This window comes from Gopherus flavomarginatus, chromosome 6 (genome assembly GCF_025201925.1).
Source record: "Gopherus flavomarginatus isolate rGopFla2 chromosome 6, rGopFla2.mat.asm, whole genome shotgun sequence".
Classification (NCBI taxonomy): domain Eukaryota; kingdom Metazoa; phylum Chordata; order Testudines; family Testudinidae; genus Gopherus; species Gopherus flavomarginatus.
Window position 1 is genome coordinate 139,340,630 of NC_066622.1, and position 14,990 is coordinate 139,355,619.

Below are 14,990 nucleotides of genomic sequence, written 5' to 3' on the forward strand. Positions count from 1 at the left end.
CACCCCGCAGGGCAGCGCCTCCCCCCCTCGGCCCCTGAGCGCCCTCCCCAGCCCTAGGGCAGCGCCTCCGCCCCTCGGCCCCTGAGCGCCCCCCCTCAGGGCAGCGCCTCCCCCCGGCCGTGGGGCCGGCAGGAAGGGTCTGACTCCTGTGTGCAGCATGCAGGTGATGGAGCGCGAGGCTGCGGGGCAGGGACTGGAGGGGGGCCCGAGCCTGCCCGATGCCCAGATGGAATCACCTGCCCCCCCCAAGCCCCCGGCCTTCGACCTCTTCAGTCTGGTCCTGTCCTCCAAGCGGCTGGAGCTGTACCTGGAGCCGCTGCAGGATGCCTGGGAGGGGATCCGCTTCCTGCTAGGGTAGGTGCCAGGCTCGCCCGCGGGGGTGGGGGGAACCCAGCAGGGTTCACAGCCACTAACCTGAGCTCTGCCCTGCAGGTGGGAGATGCCCCTGTGCTCGCTGCTCACCTGCCTGGGCCTCAACTTCCTTCTGCTCACCCTGACTGAAGGTGAGGGGCTGCTGGGGACTGGGGGGGCAGGGGCCCAGAGACTGGGGGCCAGGGGCCCAGGGCCTGAGGTGACTGGCGGGTGGGGGATGGCGAGCAGGCAGGCGGGGGGGGGATGTGGTGGCAGGCTGGCGGGATGGGGGATGGGGAGCGGGTGGGGGATGGGGAGCAGGCTGGCGGGATGGGGGTTGGGGAGCGGGTTGGGGAGCGGGACGGGGGACGGGGGGCAGGCTGGCGGGACGGGGGGCAGGCTGGCGGGACGGGGGATGGGGAGTGGGATGGGGGTTGGGGAGCAGGCTGGCGGGATGGGGGTTGGGGAGCGGGATGGGGGATGGGGAGCAGGCTGGCGGGACGGGGGTTGGGGAGCGGGTGGGCAGCTGGGGCAGATGGGCGTGGCAGAGGCGAGGGGCTGCTAGCGCGGAGCTGGAACTGGCCCATGCCCCTGAGCACGGCCGGGGGTGGCGCTGGTTTTGCTCCGGGCTGGGTGACCTGACCTGCCCTGGTTCTTCCAGCTGCCTGGTTCTCGCTATTTGCCCTGCTGGTCCTGCTGCCTGCCCTGCTGGGCTACCTGCAAGAGACATGCCGGGCCCGCCGGCCGGCACCGGAGCTGGTGCGCCAGAGGTACCACAGCGTGCGGCGCGAGGATGTGCAACAGGTGCGGCTGGCGCGGCACGAAGCCGTCGCTGAGGTGAAGAGATTGTAAGTGCTGGGACCCGTCCAGCTGCCAAGGCCCTACGGGACGGGGCGCGACCGGGCTGGGCTCTTGGGGGCTCCCTCCCCGACATGGGGACTCCAGCTTGGGGGTGAGACCCCCTCCCTGCCAGGGCTCAGGCCTGTGGAGTGGGGGCAGGGACGGGCTATTCCATAACTGCCCACTAGGGGCTGGGGTCCCCGCCAGACAGGCCCTGGGGGGCTGGGTACATGCCTGGGGTGGGCACCCCCTGACGGTCCCATTTCTTCCCCAGCCTGATCCAGCTGGAGGGCTTCCTGAGCTGGCTGTGCTGTGCCTGCGAGGGGGCGTACCGCGTGCTGCGCTGGGAGTCCCCGGCCCTGTCGTCCCAGTGAGTCTGCCCCTTCCCCCCGGGCATGCCAGCTGCCCCTCCATGGGGCCCAGGGGCTTTCTTCTCTGGCCCTCTCTGCTGCAGGGCCTGGCTGGGGACCCCCGGTGAGGTTGCAAACCCAGCCAGTGAGCTGGGCACCTGGTGCCCTGTGCCTGGGAGGAAGGGAGATGCCGAGCTTGTCTCCCCTGTGTTTCAGTGGGGGCGGGGTGTGGACTCTGGGCGTGCAGCTGTAGGGGGATGGGTGTGACAGCCTATACGAGGGGGGGTACATGGCCTGGGGACACCGGGGGGGTGGCATGGGGGAGGCACATACACTTAGGGCGTGGCACGGTGGGGTAGGTGCTGAGGGGCTGTGTACGTGTGGCGGAGGGTGCAGGATGGGGGCTGCGTATGCTGGGCGCGTGACCAAGGCACTCCTGCTATTCTGAGCCCTGCACCCTCCTTGCCCAGGTTCTATGGGGCGCTGCTGGGCTCTCTCTGTGTCCTGTACCTGCTGCCCCTCTGCTGGGTCCTCGCCCTGCTTAACAGCACCCTCTTCCTGGGGAACGCCGAGTTCTACCGAGGTGAGCCCCCCCGCGGGCACCCACGGGCTCTGGGGGCAGCAGTGGGTCTGACTGGCTGTCAGGGGACGAATGCCAGCTGGAGCCCCCCCAGCTGCTCCCCTCCCGACTGGGCCCATGCAGGTTTCCCCCGGTCTGCCTCTCCCCGTAGCTAGAGCTGCCAGGTTCATCCCTGCTTTCCGTCCCCCGCCCTCTGCTCTGGGGTCCCCTGTGCCCTCTGCTGTGCCAGGCTGTCCCCTGCTGCCCCTGGTTCAAGGATCCTGGCTCTGGCAGTAGCCGCTGCTCCTTCAGGGGGTGACGCTGCAGCCTGGCACCCAACTAGGCTGGTGAGAGGGCAGTGGCTGGCCCTGGGCTCAGACCGCCAGCTCTAGAGTTGCCATCCTATCCCCTCTGCGGAGCTAGGGACTCACTTGGCCCCTCACCGCAGAATCAGCCCCTGGGCTGCCCCGGTACTGGCTGGATCCGTGGCCCAGAGAGACCGAGCACCTCCCCGGGTCCCCTGCCCTGAGTCGGGGAGCTGGCGGCGGGAGTGAGCGCTAGCCATGACTCTGGGCGGGGAGGGCTACTTGCACGCGGAACGGCAGGTCGGGAGGGGGCTCTGCTGTCCCAGCCAGCTGCTGTGCGGTGCGAGGGTGTCACGGAGCGAGGGGAAGTCCAGGCTCTGCACCCCAAATTCCTGTGATTCACCGGGACTCTCAGCCAGCCCGTAACACAGAAGGTTTATTAGATGACAGGACACAGGCCCAAGCAGGGCTTGTAGGTACAACCAAGGCCCTTCAGCCAGGTCCCTCGGGGGGGCAGGGAGCTTAGACCCCAGACTTCGGGGCTCCCTGCTCTTCCCCAGCCAGCGCAAAACTGAAACCCCCTCCAGCCATCTCACCCAGCCTCCCCCTGCCCAGCCTTTTTCCAGTTTCCCAGCAAAGGTGTTACCTGGCCTCACCCCCCTTCCTGGCTCAGGTACCGTCCCTCATCTAAATTCACCCCCTGCTCTCCCCTCCCCCATGCAGACAGTGCCTGTAAAACCAGACGACATTCCCCGGTCAGTCCACCCTGCTCCCTACTGCGTCTCAGAGGGGCAGTGTCCCCTGCCCTGTGTTGCAGGTGCTGGGTACGTGGCTGCCCCATGGCACCATGGGAACTGCAGCTAGTGCCTGGGCCATGGCTGGGCGGGGCCCTATGGGGGGGTAGTGATGGGGGCTGCCCATGGGGTGGGAGCTCTGGGCCCCGGGGGGGTGGGGGGGGAGGCTGCTGTGCTCAAGGTGTGTCCAGCCACACAACCCCTCTCTCCCCAGTGCTGCTGGGGCTCAAGGCTACGGTAGAGCAGCGCCTTGGCCCCAAGCCCGTCGCCAGTGCCCCGGAGCCAGCGGAGCTCTACGCAGCAGGAGAGGAGGGTGGTGGCACCCTGGTGGATCTGACTCCCACGCCCCCCAGCACCGAGGTGAGCCGGCTGGGCTGGAGGCTGCTGACTCGTGTGGCAGCTCATGCTTCCCGGCCCCCAACCAGAGCCTGGTCCCTGCCCGTGGCCCTGGCTGCCCTGTGTCGCTCTGTGCTTGGGCGGGCGGGGCCGTAGTGACCGGGGCCTGTATCCTGGCAGGACCTCACACCCGGCAGCGTGGAGGAGGCAGAGGAGGCAGAGCCCGACGAGGAGTTTAAAGATGCTATCGAGGTGCGTACCCACTGGGAGGCAGGGTGGGGGGCTCCTCACACACCTGGCTGGACGTGGGTATCGTGTCGAGCTGTCTACTCTCTTGGCGGTTGCTGGAGGGCACTGGTGAGCGGGAGCTGGACAGGGAATCCCACTTCCCCCTTAGAATGAGAGGGGATCTGTGCGGGACCTGCCTCCGGCCCTTCCCCATGCCCTGGCGTGTGCTGCCCATGTGCCAGGCAGGCAGAGCCTTGTGCTGCCGTCTCTGCCTTGGGGAGAAGCTAGGGGTCCAGGGCTGCCCCGGGGGGACACGGTGAGGGACCTGCTGCCGTCTGTTCCATCGCTACTGCCTCTCCTCTCTTTTCTCCTCGCTGCAGGAGAAGGAGACCCAGGCGCTGGCCATGGTGAGTACCAGGTGGGGCTGGCGCACTGGCGGGGCTGGGGGAGGCACGGGCCCTGGGCAGAGCTGGGCCCTTGTCCTTAGAGTGGCACCAGGCCGAGCGCCCCCCACCAGCTCCTGCCGCTTGGCCCCCGGGTGGCTCGGCCAGAGCAGAGCTCTGTGCCCAGTTGGGTCCCCAGGGAGCAGCCCCTGGCTGAGCTGGGCTCTCCGACAGGAGGATGATGACGTTTCCCAGTGCTCCGCGGAGTTTGACATCGGCCTCCCGGACAGCAGCGTCATGAGCAAGAACGAGGTGATCCGCAGCAAGGTGTCGCGGCTGACGGAGCGCCTGCGCAGGCACTACCCCAGCAACAACTTCGGTAGGGGGCCAGGGGGGCCAGGCTGCTGAACGCCAGCCTGCTGGGGCACCCTCTCCTCTGCCTGTGTCCATCTGGTGCTGGGCTGGGGGTGGCCGGGCTGCTGAACGCCAGCCTGCTGGGGCCCCCCCTCCTCTGCCTGTGTCCATCTGGTGCTGGGCTGGGGGTGGCCGGGCTGTTGAACACTGGGGGGGGCCAGGCTGCTGAACACCAGCCTGCTGGGGCACCCCCTCCCCCCCGCCTATGTCCATCCGGTGCTGGGCTGGGGGTGGCCGGGCTGCTGAACACTGGGGGGGGCCGGGCTGCTGAACTCCGGGCTGCTGAACGCTTGGGGGGGGGCGGGGGGCGGGGCGGGCTGCTGAACGCCAGCCTGCTGGGGCATTCCCCCCCCCCCCCTCCGCCTGTGTCCATCCGGTGCTGGGTTGGGGGTGGCCGGGCTGCTGCTGCCTGGCGGAGCTGGGGACGGGCTGTCTGGGTGCCAGGTCGGTCCAGCCCTGAGCCATGCTGTGGGCAGTGGGGGGCTCCCCCATGGGTAACGGGGGCTCACAGCCCAGGCTGCCGGGGGATGCTTGGTGCCCGCTGCACAGCCTTGCTGGCTGGAGCCCCCGGAAGATCCCCTGAGCCAGGGCTCCCGCTGGGCTGGACCCGGGGCTCCGAGCTGGGTCCCCGCTCTCCCGGGCAGCAGCGACAGGCACGTGGCCTTGGGAGCTCAGGACGCGAGCAGCTGCTGCTCATAGAGCTGGGGCAGTCCCAGGAGCGCCAAGCAGCCCCAGGGGAGAGAAGCTGGTCTCTGCGCTGAGGCTGCCTGGCCTCGTGCCAGGCAGGGGTATCGCCACGGTCCCTGGGGTGTAGGGATGGGAGCCAGGCGGAGCCTGCATGTCCCTGCCTGCTGCAGGCAGTGCCCAGCTGACCCCTCACTCTGTCTCCTCTAGGGAGCTGCACCGGCTGCGCAGCCACCTTCTCCGTGCTCAAGAAGAGGGTGAGTTCTGCCTGTTTCCCACCCGCTCCCATCTTGCCAGCTCTGCTGGGCCGGTAGCAGCGGGTCTCTGGGCCCTGGCCTGGCTGGCTCAGCTGGGGGGTAGTGGGGCTGGCTGGGGCCCCACGTGTCCTGTGCCATGGTCAGTGTCCCCTGGCTGCTGCGTGGTGCCTCCTGGGCTGATCCTGCATGGGGCGGGTCCTTGAACCTACCAGCGCTGGTTGCAGGCCTCACTCTCTGGACAGTCAGCAACAGGCACCCACCACCCCTTGAGTATCCCGCTGCAGGGCCCAGCCACCATTCCCTGCCTGGCTGCCCCTTGCCTGACCCCGCATGGTCTGGGCTGAGGCACATTTCGTGTCAGAGGGGAGATCCCAGCCATACCCTGGCACCAAAACCCCCCATCAGCTCCAGAGCCTGCACTTGGCTAGCCAGCCATTCCCTCAGCCCCGTCCGGCTGGCTGAGTGCCCCGCTCCAGCTGCTTGTCCTCACACACCCGGGGTTCCGCTGCACCCCAGACAGCGCAAAGGACAGGTCTACGCTGGGGAATTAGACGGCCCCAGCTGCATGTGAAATTCACCCCCCTACTGACCTAGACCCTGGTGTAGACAGTGTCTGGCTGCCACTTGGGGCAGGGGGTTAGCCTCCATGCTGGACTGCGTGTCTCTGCTGCGCCGCTGGCTCTGTCCCCGTCTCAGTCCTCACTGGGACCCCCGCCGTCTCCCCTGCAGCCTGCCCCGCACTGTGCCCAGACTGTGCCCGCTGGGCCAGCCCAGAGTGCACTTGCCAAGGGGAGCATCGCCCTGCCTGCCGCGGCTCTGCCCTAGGGTCAGTGGTTAGCGTGCAGGAAGCTCAGCCCTGTGGGAACTTCGTTGGCACTCGAAGTGCGTGCCAGAGCCAGGCGATCTCCGTAGCCCTTCTCCCCTCTGCCGGGTGCCGTCAGCAGGTCCTTGGGTCACAGTTCCCCCAAGGGACAATCTCCAGCAAACCCTGCCCTGCCCCCACCAGGCAATCCCCTGCCTTCCCCCGGGGCTGGGCCCTGCTGCTGCACACTCTGACCTGCGCGTCTCTCCCCAGCGGAGCTGCAGTAACTGCGGCAACAGCTTCTGCTCCCGCTGCTGCTCCTACAAAGTCCCCAAATCCTCCATGGGAGCTACAGGTGAGTGGGTGCATGTGGGGTGACCTCTCTCGCTCCTGGCCTCGCCCAGCAGGGGGAACTGTGGGGGGCTTTCGGCTATGCCAGACCTGGCCTTGCCCAGCAGGGGGCACTGTGGGGGGCGCCTGGCTACGCCAGCCCTGGCCTCGCCCAGCAGGGGGCGCCCGGCTACGCTGGACCTGGCCTCGCCCAGCAGGGGGCACTGTGGAGGGCTTTCGGCTACGCCGGACCTGGCCTCGCCCAGCAGGGGGCGCTGTGGGGGGGCTTTCGGCTACGCTGTACCTGGCCTCGCCCAGCAGGGGGCGCTGTGGGGGGCTTTCGGCTACGCTGGACCTGGCCTCGCCCAGCAGGGGGCGCTGTGGGGGGCTTTCGGCTACGCCGGACCTGGCCTCGCCCAGCAGGGGGCGCTGTGGGGGGCTTTCGGCTACGCCGGACCTGGCCTCGCCCAGCAGGGGGCGCTGTGGGGGGCTTTCGGCTACGCCAGCCCTGGCCTCGCCCAGCAGGGGGTGCTATGGGGGGCTTTTGGCTACGCCAGACTTGGCGTCACCCAGGCAGTGGGGCAGCAGCAGGGCTACCAATTTCCTAACTGCACAAAGCTGAGCACCCTGGCCCCACCCCTGCCCTGCCCCTTCCACGTGGCCCCGCCCCACTCCAGGCCCCTTCCCACCCTCACTCACTTTCACCGGGCTGGGGCTGCAGGCTCTGGGGTGGGGCTGGGGATGAGAGGTTTGGGGTGCAGGAGGGGGCTCCGGGCTGGGGCAGGGGGTTGAGGTGCTGCAGGGGCTGCAAGCTTCGGCTCTGGCCAAGGGGTTTGGAGTGCAGGATGGGTTTCCAACCTGGGGCAGGGGGTCTGGGGCCAGTCAGCGACAAGCCGGCCGCTTCCGGGAGCTGTGCGGAGCCGGGGCCGGCAGGGAGCCTCCCTAAGCCCTGCTGTGCCACTGACCAGACTTTTAATGGCCCGGTCAGCTGCCACGGGCCCTTTTCGACAAAACCAGACACCTGGCAACTAGCACTCAGGAGCGGGCAGCGGCCATTGCCAGCTCTCCTCCCTTTGTGTGGTGGGCGGGGGGCTCTGCTGGGGGCCATGATGCAGCCGATCGCTGGCAGGTCTCTGCCAGCTGGGAATGATGGGGAGGGGGGAGTGGTGATGGGGAGGGTCTTGGGGTGGTGGGGGAGTGATGGGATGGGGGGGTGGTGATGGGGGGCAGGTTTCCTGGAGGGGTTGGATGGTGATGAGGTGGGTCTCTAAGGGGTGGTGATGAGGGGTCTCATTGAGGGGCATGGGGTGGGGGATGGTGGTTGGGGGGCTGGTTTCTGGGGAGCAATGGGGTGGATCTCTGACAGCTCCTTTCCTTCCAGCCCCGGACGCCCAGAGGGAGACTGTGTTCGTCTGTGCGTCGTGTAACCAGGCTCTCGTGAAGTGAGTGGAGCCCCTGCCGGGCGCGTCGCTGGCTGCCTGTCCCGGCCGCACGGGGCAGGAGAGCACCAGGATCGTGTGTTGCTGAGTCCCCCGCTTGCCCTGGCGCTGGGTGGCTACAGGGGCCCCTCTGCTCTGTTCCCTGGAGCTCTGCTGCGGGCTCCTGGCCGGCCCAGGGCAGGGGGCTGGCGGGGAGATGTTAACTCCTGGCTGCCTGGAGCGGGTCTGGCAGGGACCTGAGGCTGGCCACCCCTCCTCTCCGCTGTGGGGCTGGGAGGTGTGGCAGGCTATGGGCCCAACTCCCATGTGCCAGGCACAGCTGGAGCCAGATGAGAGTTGGCGGGGGGGCAGAGGGGCTAGGCTGGGGCAGCTGCTGCTGCTATTTCGTCCTAGCCCAAGCGGGGGTGGCCGTGCCAGCGGGGGGGGGGTGTCCCCCCTGTCTGCCCTGAGCTGCTCAGGAAGGCTCTCAGGGGCAGGGTGTCTATGGCTGGGTCCTGGGGGGCAGAGGGGGGACAGCTGTCAGTGTCAAGCTCTCTATAGCTTCTGCCTATTCCCCCTACCCCTGTCCTTAAGGACTCATGGGGGTCGGGGGGATATAGTCCAGCCTCCCCCCCCCCCCACCCCGCTTTGTGCACCGCTTAGGCCCAGTGTCTAACTCTCCAGTTCGGGTTTATTAACGTCTGGTTTTAGCTGGTACCAGGCTGAGTTCTGGGGGGTGGTGAACGTGGCTCCTCTGCTGCCCGACTGCAGCTTTCCCCTCTGCTTTGCTTGCGCCAGCTGGTAAAGGATGTGACCCACTTGCCCTGGCTGAGGTGGCCCCAGTGAGAAACCCCCTGTCCCAGCGCATGGGGCAAGTCCCTGCTCTGTGCCGCCGGCCCCCCCTCCAGCGTGGCTAATGCTGCTGCTCTGGGCAAAACAGGGAGCTCTGCTGAGAATGTGCTGGTAGTACCAGGGGTCCTAGTTTTCTGTGACGAACTCCCCCCAATAAAGGTGACTGCATTTCTCTGCCGTTACGCTGGCCTGCTGTGTGTGTGTCCCTGGCCCTGCGTGTGGCGCAGCCAGAGCCGGCCGGCTCGCATACAGGGGGTGCTGCACTGTTTTTATGCTCACAAAAGGTGAAAATGCCACATTCTCTGCACCCCCATGTCTGTGTTTTCTGGGCCCCAGGGGTTGCTTGGACCCCTGGTTCTTAGTCGAGGCTGGGCTGGTGTCTCCTCGCCCAGCATGGGGGCTTGTGCAGAGCTGAGTGGCACTGGTCCCTGCCTGCCTCGGCCTGGAAGCGACCAGCACCCGGGTGCCAGCTGGGTGGCTCTTCCCCTGGCACCCATGGCTGTGGCTGCAGGGCGAGGGCTGGGTGCTGGGATGAGGAGGGGGCTGTGCAAGGTCTGCAGGAGAGGTGCTCCTGCCAGCCTGAATCCTGCGGTCTCTGCCCTGCCCTGCCCCCCACCCCAGCAGCAGCACCAGGCCGCTGCCCTGCCCCATGGCTCCCGTGCAGCCCTGGCTCCCCACACGAGCCCTCGCCTGAGCCAAAGAGGGGGCAGCTCTCAGGGCGGCTGGAGGGATCCCAGACAGGGCAGGAGCTGGGTTTGAATGTGTTGTCCCATCTCCTGGGCTCAGGGCAGGGTAGCTCCTTGGGCCCTAGGTCCCTGCTCCAGGCTGATGGGCCTGTCACGAGCTCAAGGTAGAGTGGCCCCCCCCCGCCAGTGACATGCCCAGGCCCCAGACACCCCAGGGTCAGTCACACCTGGCTCTCTGCAAAGAGCAAACAGTCTGTCCCCACACCTAGATACCCATGCAGCATGTAGGGTAAACTGAGGCGCACACTATTCCTGCAAAACATAAAAAAAATTCCCACCCTGTCACCCTCCCAAATGGGTGCACTAATTAGCCTTGTTTTGTGCCCTGCTGCCGCCCATCCTGCCCTGCCCTTGGCCCTGTTTCATGTGCTTGGCTCTAGCCCCAGCACAGGCCAGTCTTGGGCCCAGCCAGTGTCCCTCCCACCTCGCCAGCCCCCACCTTGCTGCTTCCTGTGATCTGCGGGAGCCACGCTCCCTCCCCGGGGCAGCTGGCATGCAGCAAAGCACCCAGCTCCGCGCAGAATGTAACCCCTGGAGCTGGGGGTGGGGAAGGCTGCTCCTGCCGGCTGCCTGGAGAACGTGCTGCTGGAGTCCTGCCCAGAGCGGCTGATGCTGTGGGACAAAGGGGGCAGCTCGGGCTGTGGGGCCTTGGCCCGGTCCCTGCTAGGGGTGTCTGTGCCATGGGGACCTGTGAAGGCTCTGGCATAGGCTAGCGGATGCCGATGGTGCCAGCATCTCAGGGGGCACGTAGCCCCAGCGCCAAGCAGTAGCGGAGTTCTAGACTGGACCTGCAGCCCCCATCTGCCTTGTTCCTTGGAGCCAACGGTATGTGTGATGGAGCCAGGGCTTGGCTGGATGGATCAGCTCCTGCCACAGCCCCCCGGAGCCTGTAGCCCCTGCGCTGGGGCTTGGGCCTTATCCGGCAGCATCTCCTCCTGGTGGTGGCATCCCTGGACTCAGCCAGTGTTTCCTGGCCTGGTGTGAGGCATCTGCCCCTTCCCCCCACTATGCCTGCCTGGGATGCTAGGCCTGGCTGCGTGCTAGCCGGTCAGCTTTGGCCCCGTGTGCTGGGGCAGCTGGGCTGCACTATGGCCAGGCCACAGTTGCTGTGTGATGCTGGGTGTTGGCAGGATCCTTGGGTGCGCCTGGCCTGGGCCTTGCTGGAGAGCACAGAGATGTGCCCCCACCCTGCCAGCAGCCAGGTCCCTAGTGGAGGAGCTGCTGTGCCAACAGCCTCTGCCCGTGTCCCTCGTGCTCTGGCCTGTGGCATCTCTCTGCTGGAGGGGGGCAGGGCCATTGGTCAGCAGATGGCCACACAGCAGGGAGCTGAGTGGGGGGCCCAGGGGTGAGGGGGCCCTGTGCTTGGAGTGGCTTGCTGCTGCTCTGGCTGGCCAGGCCTTGTGCCCTTCCATAGCCATGGGGCCTTGCTGGGGAATGGGGCCAACTCTGTGGGTGCTCAGGGGCTCAGCACCCATGAAGAAGAAATAAGGGGAGCTCAGCACCCATGGGGCTGGCTGGGACTGTTGCTCCGGTGGCCCTGGGGCCGGCCGCCAAACAGCTGCTGAGCGGGAGGGGGCAGACAGGAGCAGGGGATGGGGGTGGGGGTGTAATACAATATCTGATTGGAAGGTGACAGGCCAGAAGGAGTTAATGAGCTCGTCCCAGACTGCCCTGCCCCATACAGAATGGGAAGAGACTGTCTAGGAAGGAGTATGGCAGAAAGAGATCTAGGGGTCATAGTGGACCACAAGCTTAATATGAGTCAACAGTGTGATACTGTTTCAAAAAAAGCAAACGTGATTCTGGGATGCATTAACAGGTGTGTTGTAAACAAGACATGAGAAGTCATTCTTCCGCTTTACTCTGCACTGGTCAGGCCTCAGCTGGAGTATTGTGTCCAGTTCTGGGCACCGCATTTCAAGAAAGATGTGGAGAAATTGGAGAGGGTCCAGAGAAGAGCAACAAGAATGATTACAGGTCTTGAGAACATGACTTATGAAGGAAGGCTGAAGGAATTGGGTTTGTTTAGTTTGGAAAAGAGAAGACTGAGAGGGGACATGATAGCAGTTTTCAGGTATCTAAAAGGGTGTCAGCAGGAGGAGGGAGAAAACTTGTTCACCTTAGCCTCCAATGATAGAACAAGAAGCAATGGGCTTAAACTGCAGCAAGGGAGATTTAGGTTGGACATTAGGAAAAAGTTCCTAACTGTCAGGGTAGTTAAACACTGGAATAAATTGCCTAGGGAAGTTGTGGAATCTCCATCTCTGGAGATATTTAAGAGTAGGTTAGATAAATGTCTATTAGGGATGGTCTAGACAGTATTTGGTCCTGCCATGAGGGCAGGGGACTGGACTCAATGACCTCTCGAGGTCCCTTCCAGTCCTTGAGTCTATGGCGAACCAGAGCCTGGCTGGGAGATCTGTACAGGAGCCGGGGGTCATGACTAAAACTAACCACTCATTTCCCCTCCTGTTCCTCCACCTTGTCAACTGTCGGAAATGAGCCACCCTCATTCCCATGGCAAAAGTGATTCTTCCTCCTGTTGAGAATAGCCCAGGTTCCTTAGCACTGACCCCCCGACCACCTGAGTAACTCCCAGCTTTTCACGTGGTGCGGACTGATACCTGCCTCTGTATGTTCCACTCCACGCATCCCATGAAGTGGGCTGTAGCCCATGGAAGCTTATGCCCAGATAAACATGTTAGTCTCTCAGGTGCCACAAGGACTAACAGGGCTGCCACTTTGAAACCTGTAAATGAACAGAGCTTTGAAATGCAGCCGGCATTGTTAGAGGTAGAAGGGGAGGTGTTTGCTCAGGGCTTGGGATGTCAGCAAACAAGACTTGTCTATTGCTAGAGCTTTGATTCAAGATCAGAAAAGGAATATTAACATTTAGGAAGATACTTGAGTGAAATAGTATTATTCTTCTTCGAGTGATTGCTCATATCCATTCCAGTTAGGTGTGCGCGCCGCGTGCGCACATTTGCCGGAAACTTTTTACCCTAGCAACTCCAGTACTCCAGTACCAGCTCTGGGACATTTTGCACTAGCCATGGGGGAACTGGAACCCTCCTTGCTGGGGCATCAGGGCAGAGCCTGGCATGCCCGGTCACTGATGGCTGGACCCTCACTCCTGGAGCAGGGCGGGATTATCGCCACGTGACAGGGGAATTGCACCACTGTCCCGGGGTCGGACAGGGAGGCAGTGCCAGGGAAGGGATTGGCTCCTCACTCCTGGTTCCCAGCCCAGTGCACTAACCCACCCTGCCTAGCCACAGTGGGCCCCAGGAGCTCCGCTGCCCAGGCCTCGGTGCCAGGGGACTCAAACACACCCAACCTGCTGTGATCTGAGGTGCAATATCTGAGCCCACAGAGGCTGGGGGGTGGTGCTGAGTACCCCTGGGGAGCACTGGTGGGCCAGCTCCCAAGCCCCACACTTGGCCTGTGGGAAGCAGGGGGTGCTGCCCAGCTAGGCAGCGCTGGGGCCTGCTGGGGCTCCCTGGCCCCTGGGGGAAGGGCTCAGGTTGTGTCCCATGACTGGAGCACTGGCTCTGGGGGGCTGGAGGGAGCCCAGGGCTGCTTGCCCTGCTGGAGGGGCCTTTTCCTCCAGCCCAGGGGTCCGGGACTGCTGGCTCAGTGGGCCCCACAGCAGCCTCTGATGGTCAAAAGCCATAACTGCAGGTAAATGCCCTGCTGCCTTCCTGCAGCCCATTGGGCCAGGGCCAGGCCAGCTGGGCTACGGGCATGTGTGGCTCTCAGCCTGGGCAGCCCTGCTCCTCTGGGGCTCGCTCAGTAGCAGTCTGGGCTTGTAACAAGCGGGACTGTTCTTAATGTTTCCTCTGAATACTGTGTGGGACACTCTGTCTCCTGGCAACAAATGGCCGGGGCCCTTCCCCCTGCAAGGGAATAGCTAAAGGTGAACAAAGGGATCAGGTGACCCCCTGGCCCGGGGAAGAGACACAGCCCAGAAAGGAGGGGCTGGAGGGGGTTTCAGTGGGGAGCTGGCTGGGGACGGGAAGTGAGGGCAGACGTGGGGGTCTGGCTCGCTGGGCCCCAGAATGGACCCGGCCGAGGGGTCCAGTTCACTGTATCTACAAGCTCTGTTTTAGACCCTCTTCCTGTCATCGAATAAACCTCGGTGTTGCTGGCTGAGTCACGTCTGACTGCAAAGTGGGGGTGCAGGACCCTCTGGCTGTCCCAGGATCCCACCTGGGTGGACTCGCTGGGAAGCGCACGGAGGGGCATATGCTGAATGCTCCAAGGAAAGACCCAAGAGGTGAAACCGTGTGAGCTTCTTGCCCTGGAGACAGTCTGCTCCAAGGGAGAGAAGGCTCCCCAAAGTCCTGCCTAGCTTTGTGGGGAGCAGGCCCAGAGCATCGCCCAGGGACTCCATGACAGGGCTGCATTGCTGTCTGGTGTGTGACTGTGCCGAGGGTGGTGACAGGCATCTGGTTCTTGCCCGTGGATGCTGGAGTTGATACTTGCAGAGTTCCCATAAGACCTGCAGCTGCTAAGTTAGTTTCACAGCTTGGGCAGCAGCCTTTGGCTGAGCAGAACCGTGTGGGCAGCATGGCTGTGAGCACATGGCAGGCACGGGTAAGGAGTGGAGGGGTGAGACAGCTGCACAGTACCTAACAGGGCTGCTGCTGGTGATGCTAAAGCAGGTTCTCAGCTGTCTGAGTGGCCGGAACGGATCATTACAAAGGACTGGCCAAGGCTGGCTCAGCTGGATGGAAAATCCAAGAAGACAATGAAAAGCTCCAGTCGCCAGGACACCTAGCAGCCAACTGGAGGGAGGAGGATTTTTCCACCTCTCAGCAGGGAGGGAGCTGAGCAGACCCCAGGGAACAAAAGATAGTGAGGTGGGGGGTTGGGTGAGAGAAGGAGCCTGGCCTCTCACCTGGGAACTGCCTAAGTATCAGCCCGAGAGTCACAGAGCCAGATGTGGGCTGCCTTCACCTAGCTACCAAAGGGTTCCCGTGCTGTCCCAGCCGGAGACTAATAACCCGCCTGCTCTGAAAGCGCTGCTGAGTCGCTGCACATCCTGGGAGAGGGGCCTCGCTCCCTGCAGACTGGGCAAGTCCCTGCGGGAGCCTGGTCAGTCGCGCTCGCTGCACAGGCTCCCGGGGCCAAGCAGTTTGCTAGTCTGTAAACGGCTGCTACAAAGAGGAAGGTGAGACATTGCTCTCCTGAGGCCAGGACAAGAAGCAATGGGCTTAAACTGCAGCAAGGGCGGTTTAGGTCGGACTTGAGGAAAAACATCCTGTGAGGGTGTTAAGCACTGGGATAAATTGCCCAGGGAGGCTGTGGAATCTCCGTCATTGGGGATGTTTAAGAGCAG

The 14,990-nt window shown here is 64.4% G+C and overlaps 1 protein-coding gene and 1 long non-coding RNA gene across 6 annotated transcripts; one reads left to right on the forward strand and one right to left on the reverse strand.

Annotated features, from left to right (window-relative positions):
• Positions 1 to 101: 101 nt before the first annotated feature.
• On the forward strand, positions 102 to 9,085 carry ZFYVE27 (zinc finger FYVE-type containing 27). Of its 5 annotated transcripts, XM_050958820.1 has the most exons (12): positions 103 to 354; positions 433 to 503; positions 1,013 to 1,199; positions 1,466 to 1,561; positions 2,012 to 2,124; positions 3,414 to 3,559; positions 3,716 to 3,787; positions 4,144 to 4,170; positions 4,381 to 4,525; positions 5,455 to 5,501; positions 6,577 to 6,658; positions 8,015 to 9,085. In XM_050958820.1, the coding sequence occupies exons 1-12, from the start codon at positions 158 to 160 to the stop codon at positions 8,077 to 8,079; spliced, it is 1,248 nt and encodes a 415-aa protein (XP_050814777.1). In that variant the 5' UTR covers positions 103 to 157; the 3' UTR covers positions 8,080 to 9,085. The 5 variants fall into 5 exon arrangements, with proteins under 5 accessions (XP_050814779.1, XP_050814777.1, XP_050814780.1 ...); XM_050958822.1 differs by lacking the exon at positions 1,466 to 1,561 and having other exon boundaries at positions 102 to 354; XM_050958823.1 differs by lacking the exon at positions 4,381 to 4,525.
• Positions 6,622 to 7,276, reverse strand: LOC127053703 (uncharacterized). The gene is made up of 3 exons (XR_007775111.1): positions 7,091 to 7,276; positions 6,745 to 6,795; positions 6,622 to 6,693 (listed from the first exon to the last, which is right to left on the reverse strand). It is a non-coding gene; the product is annotated as an uncharacterized LOC127053703 (long non-coding RNA).
• Positions 9,086 to 14,990: the final 5,905 nt, after the last annotated feature.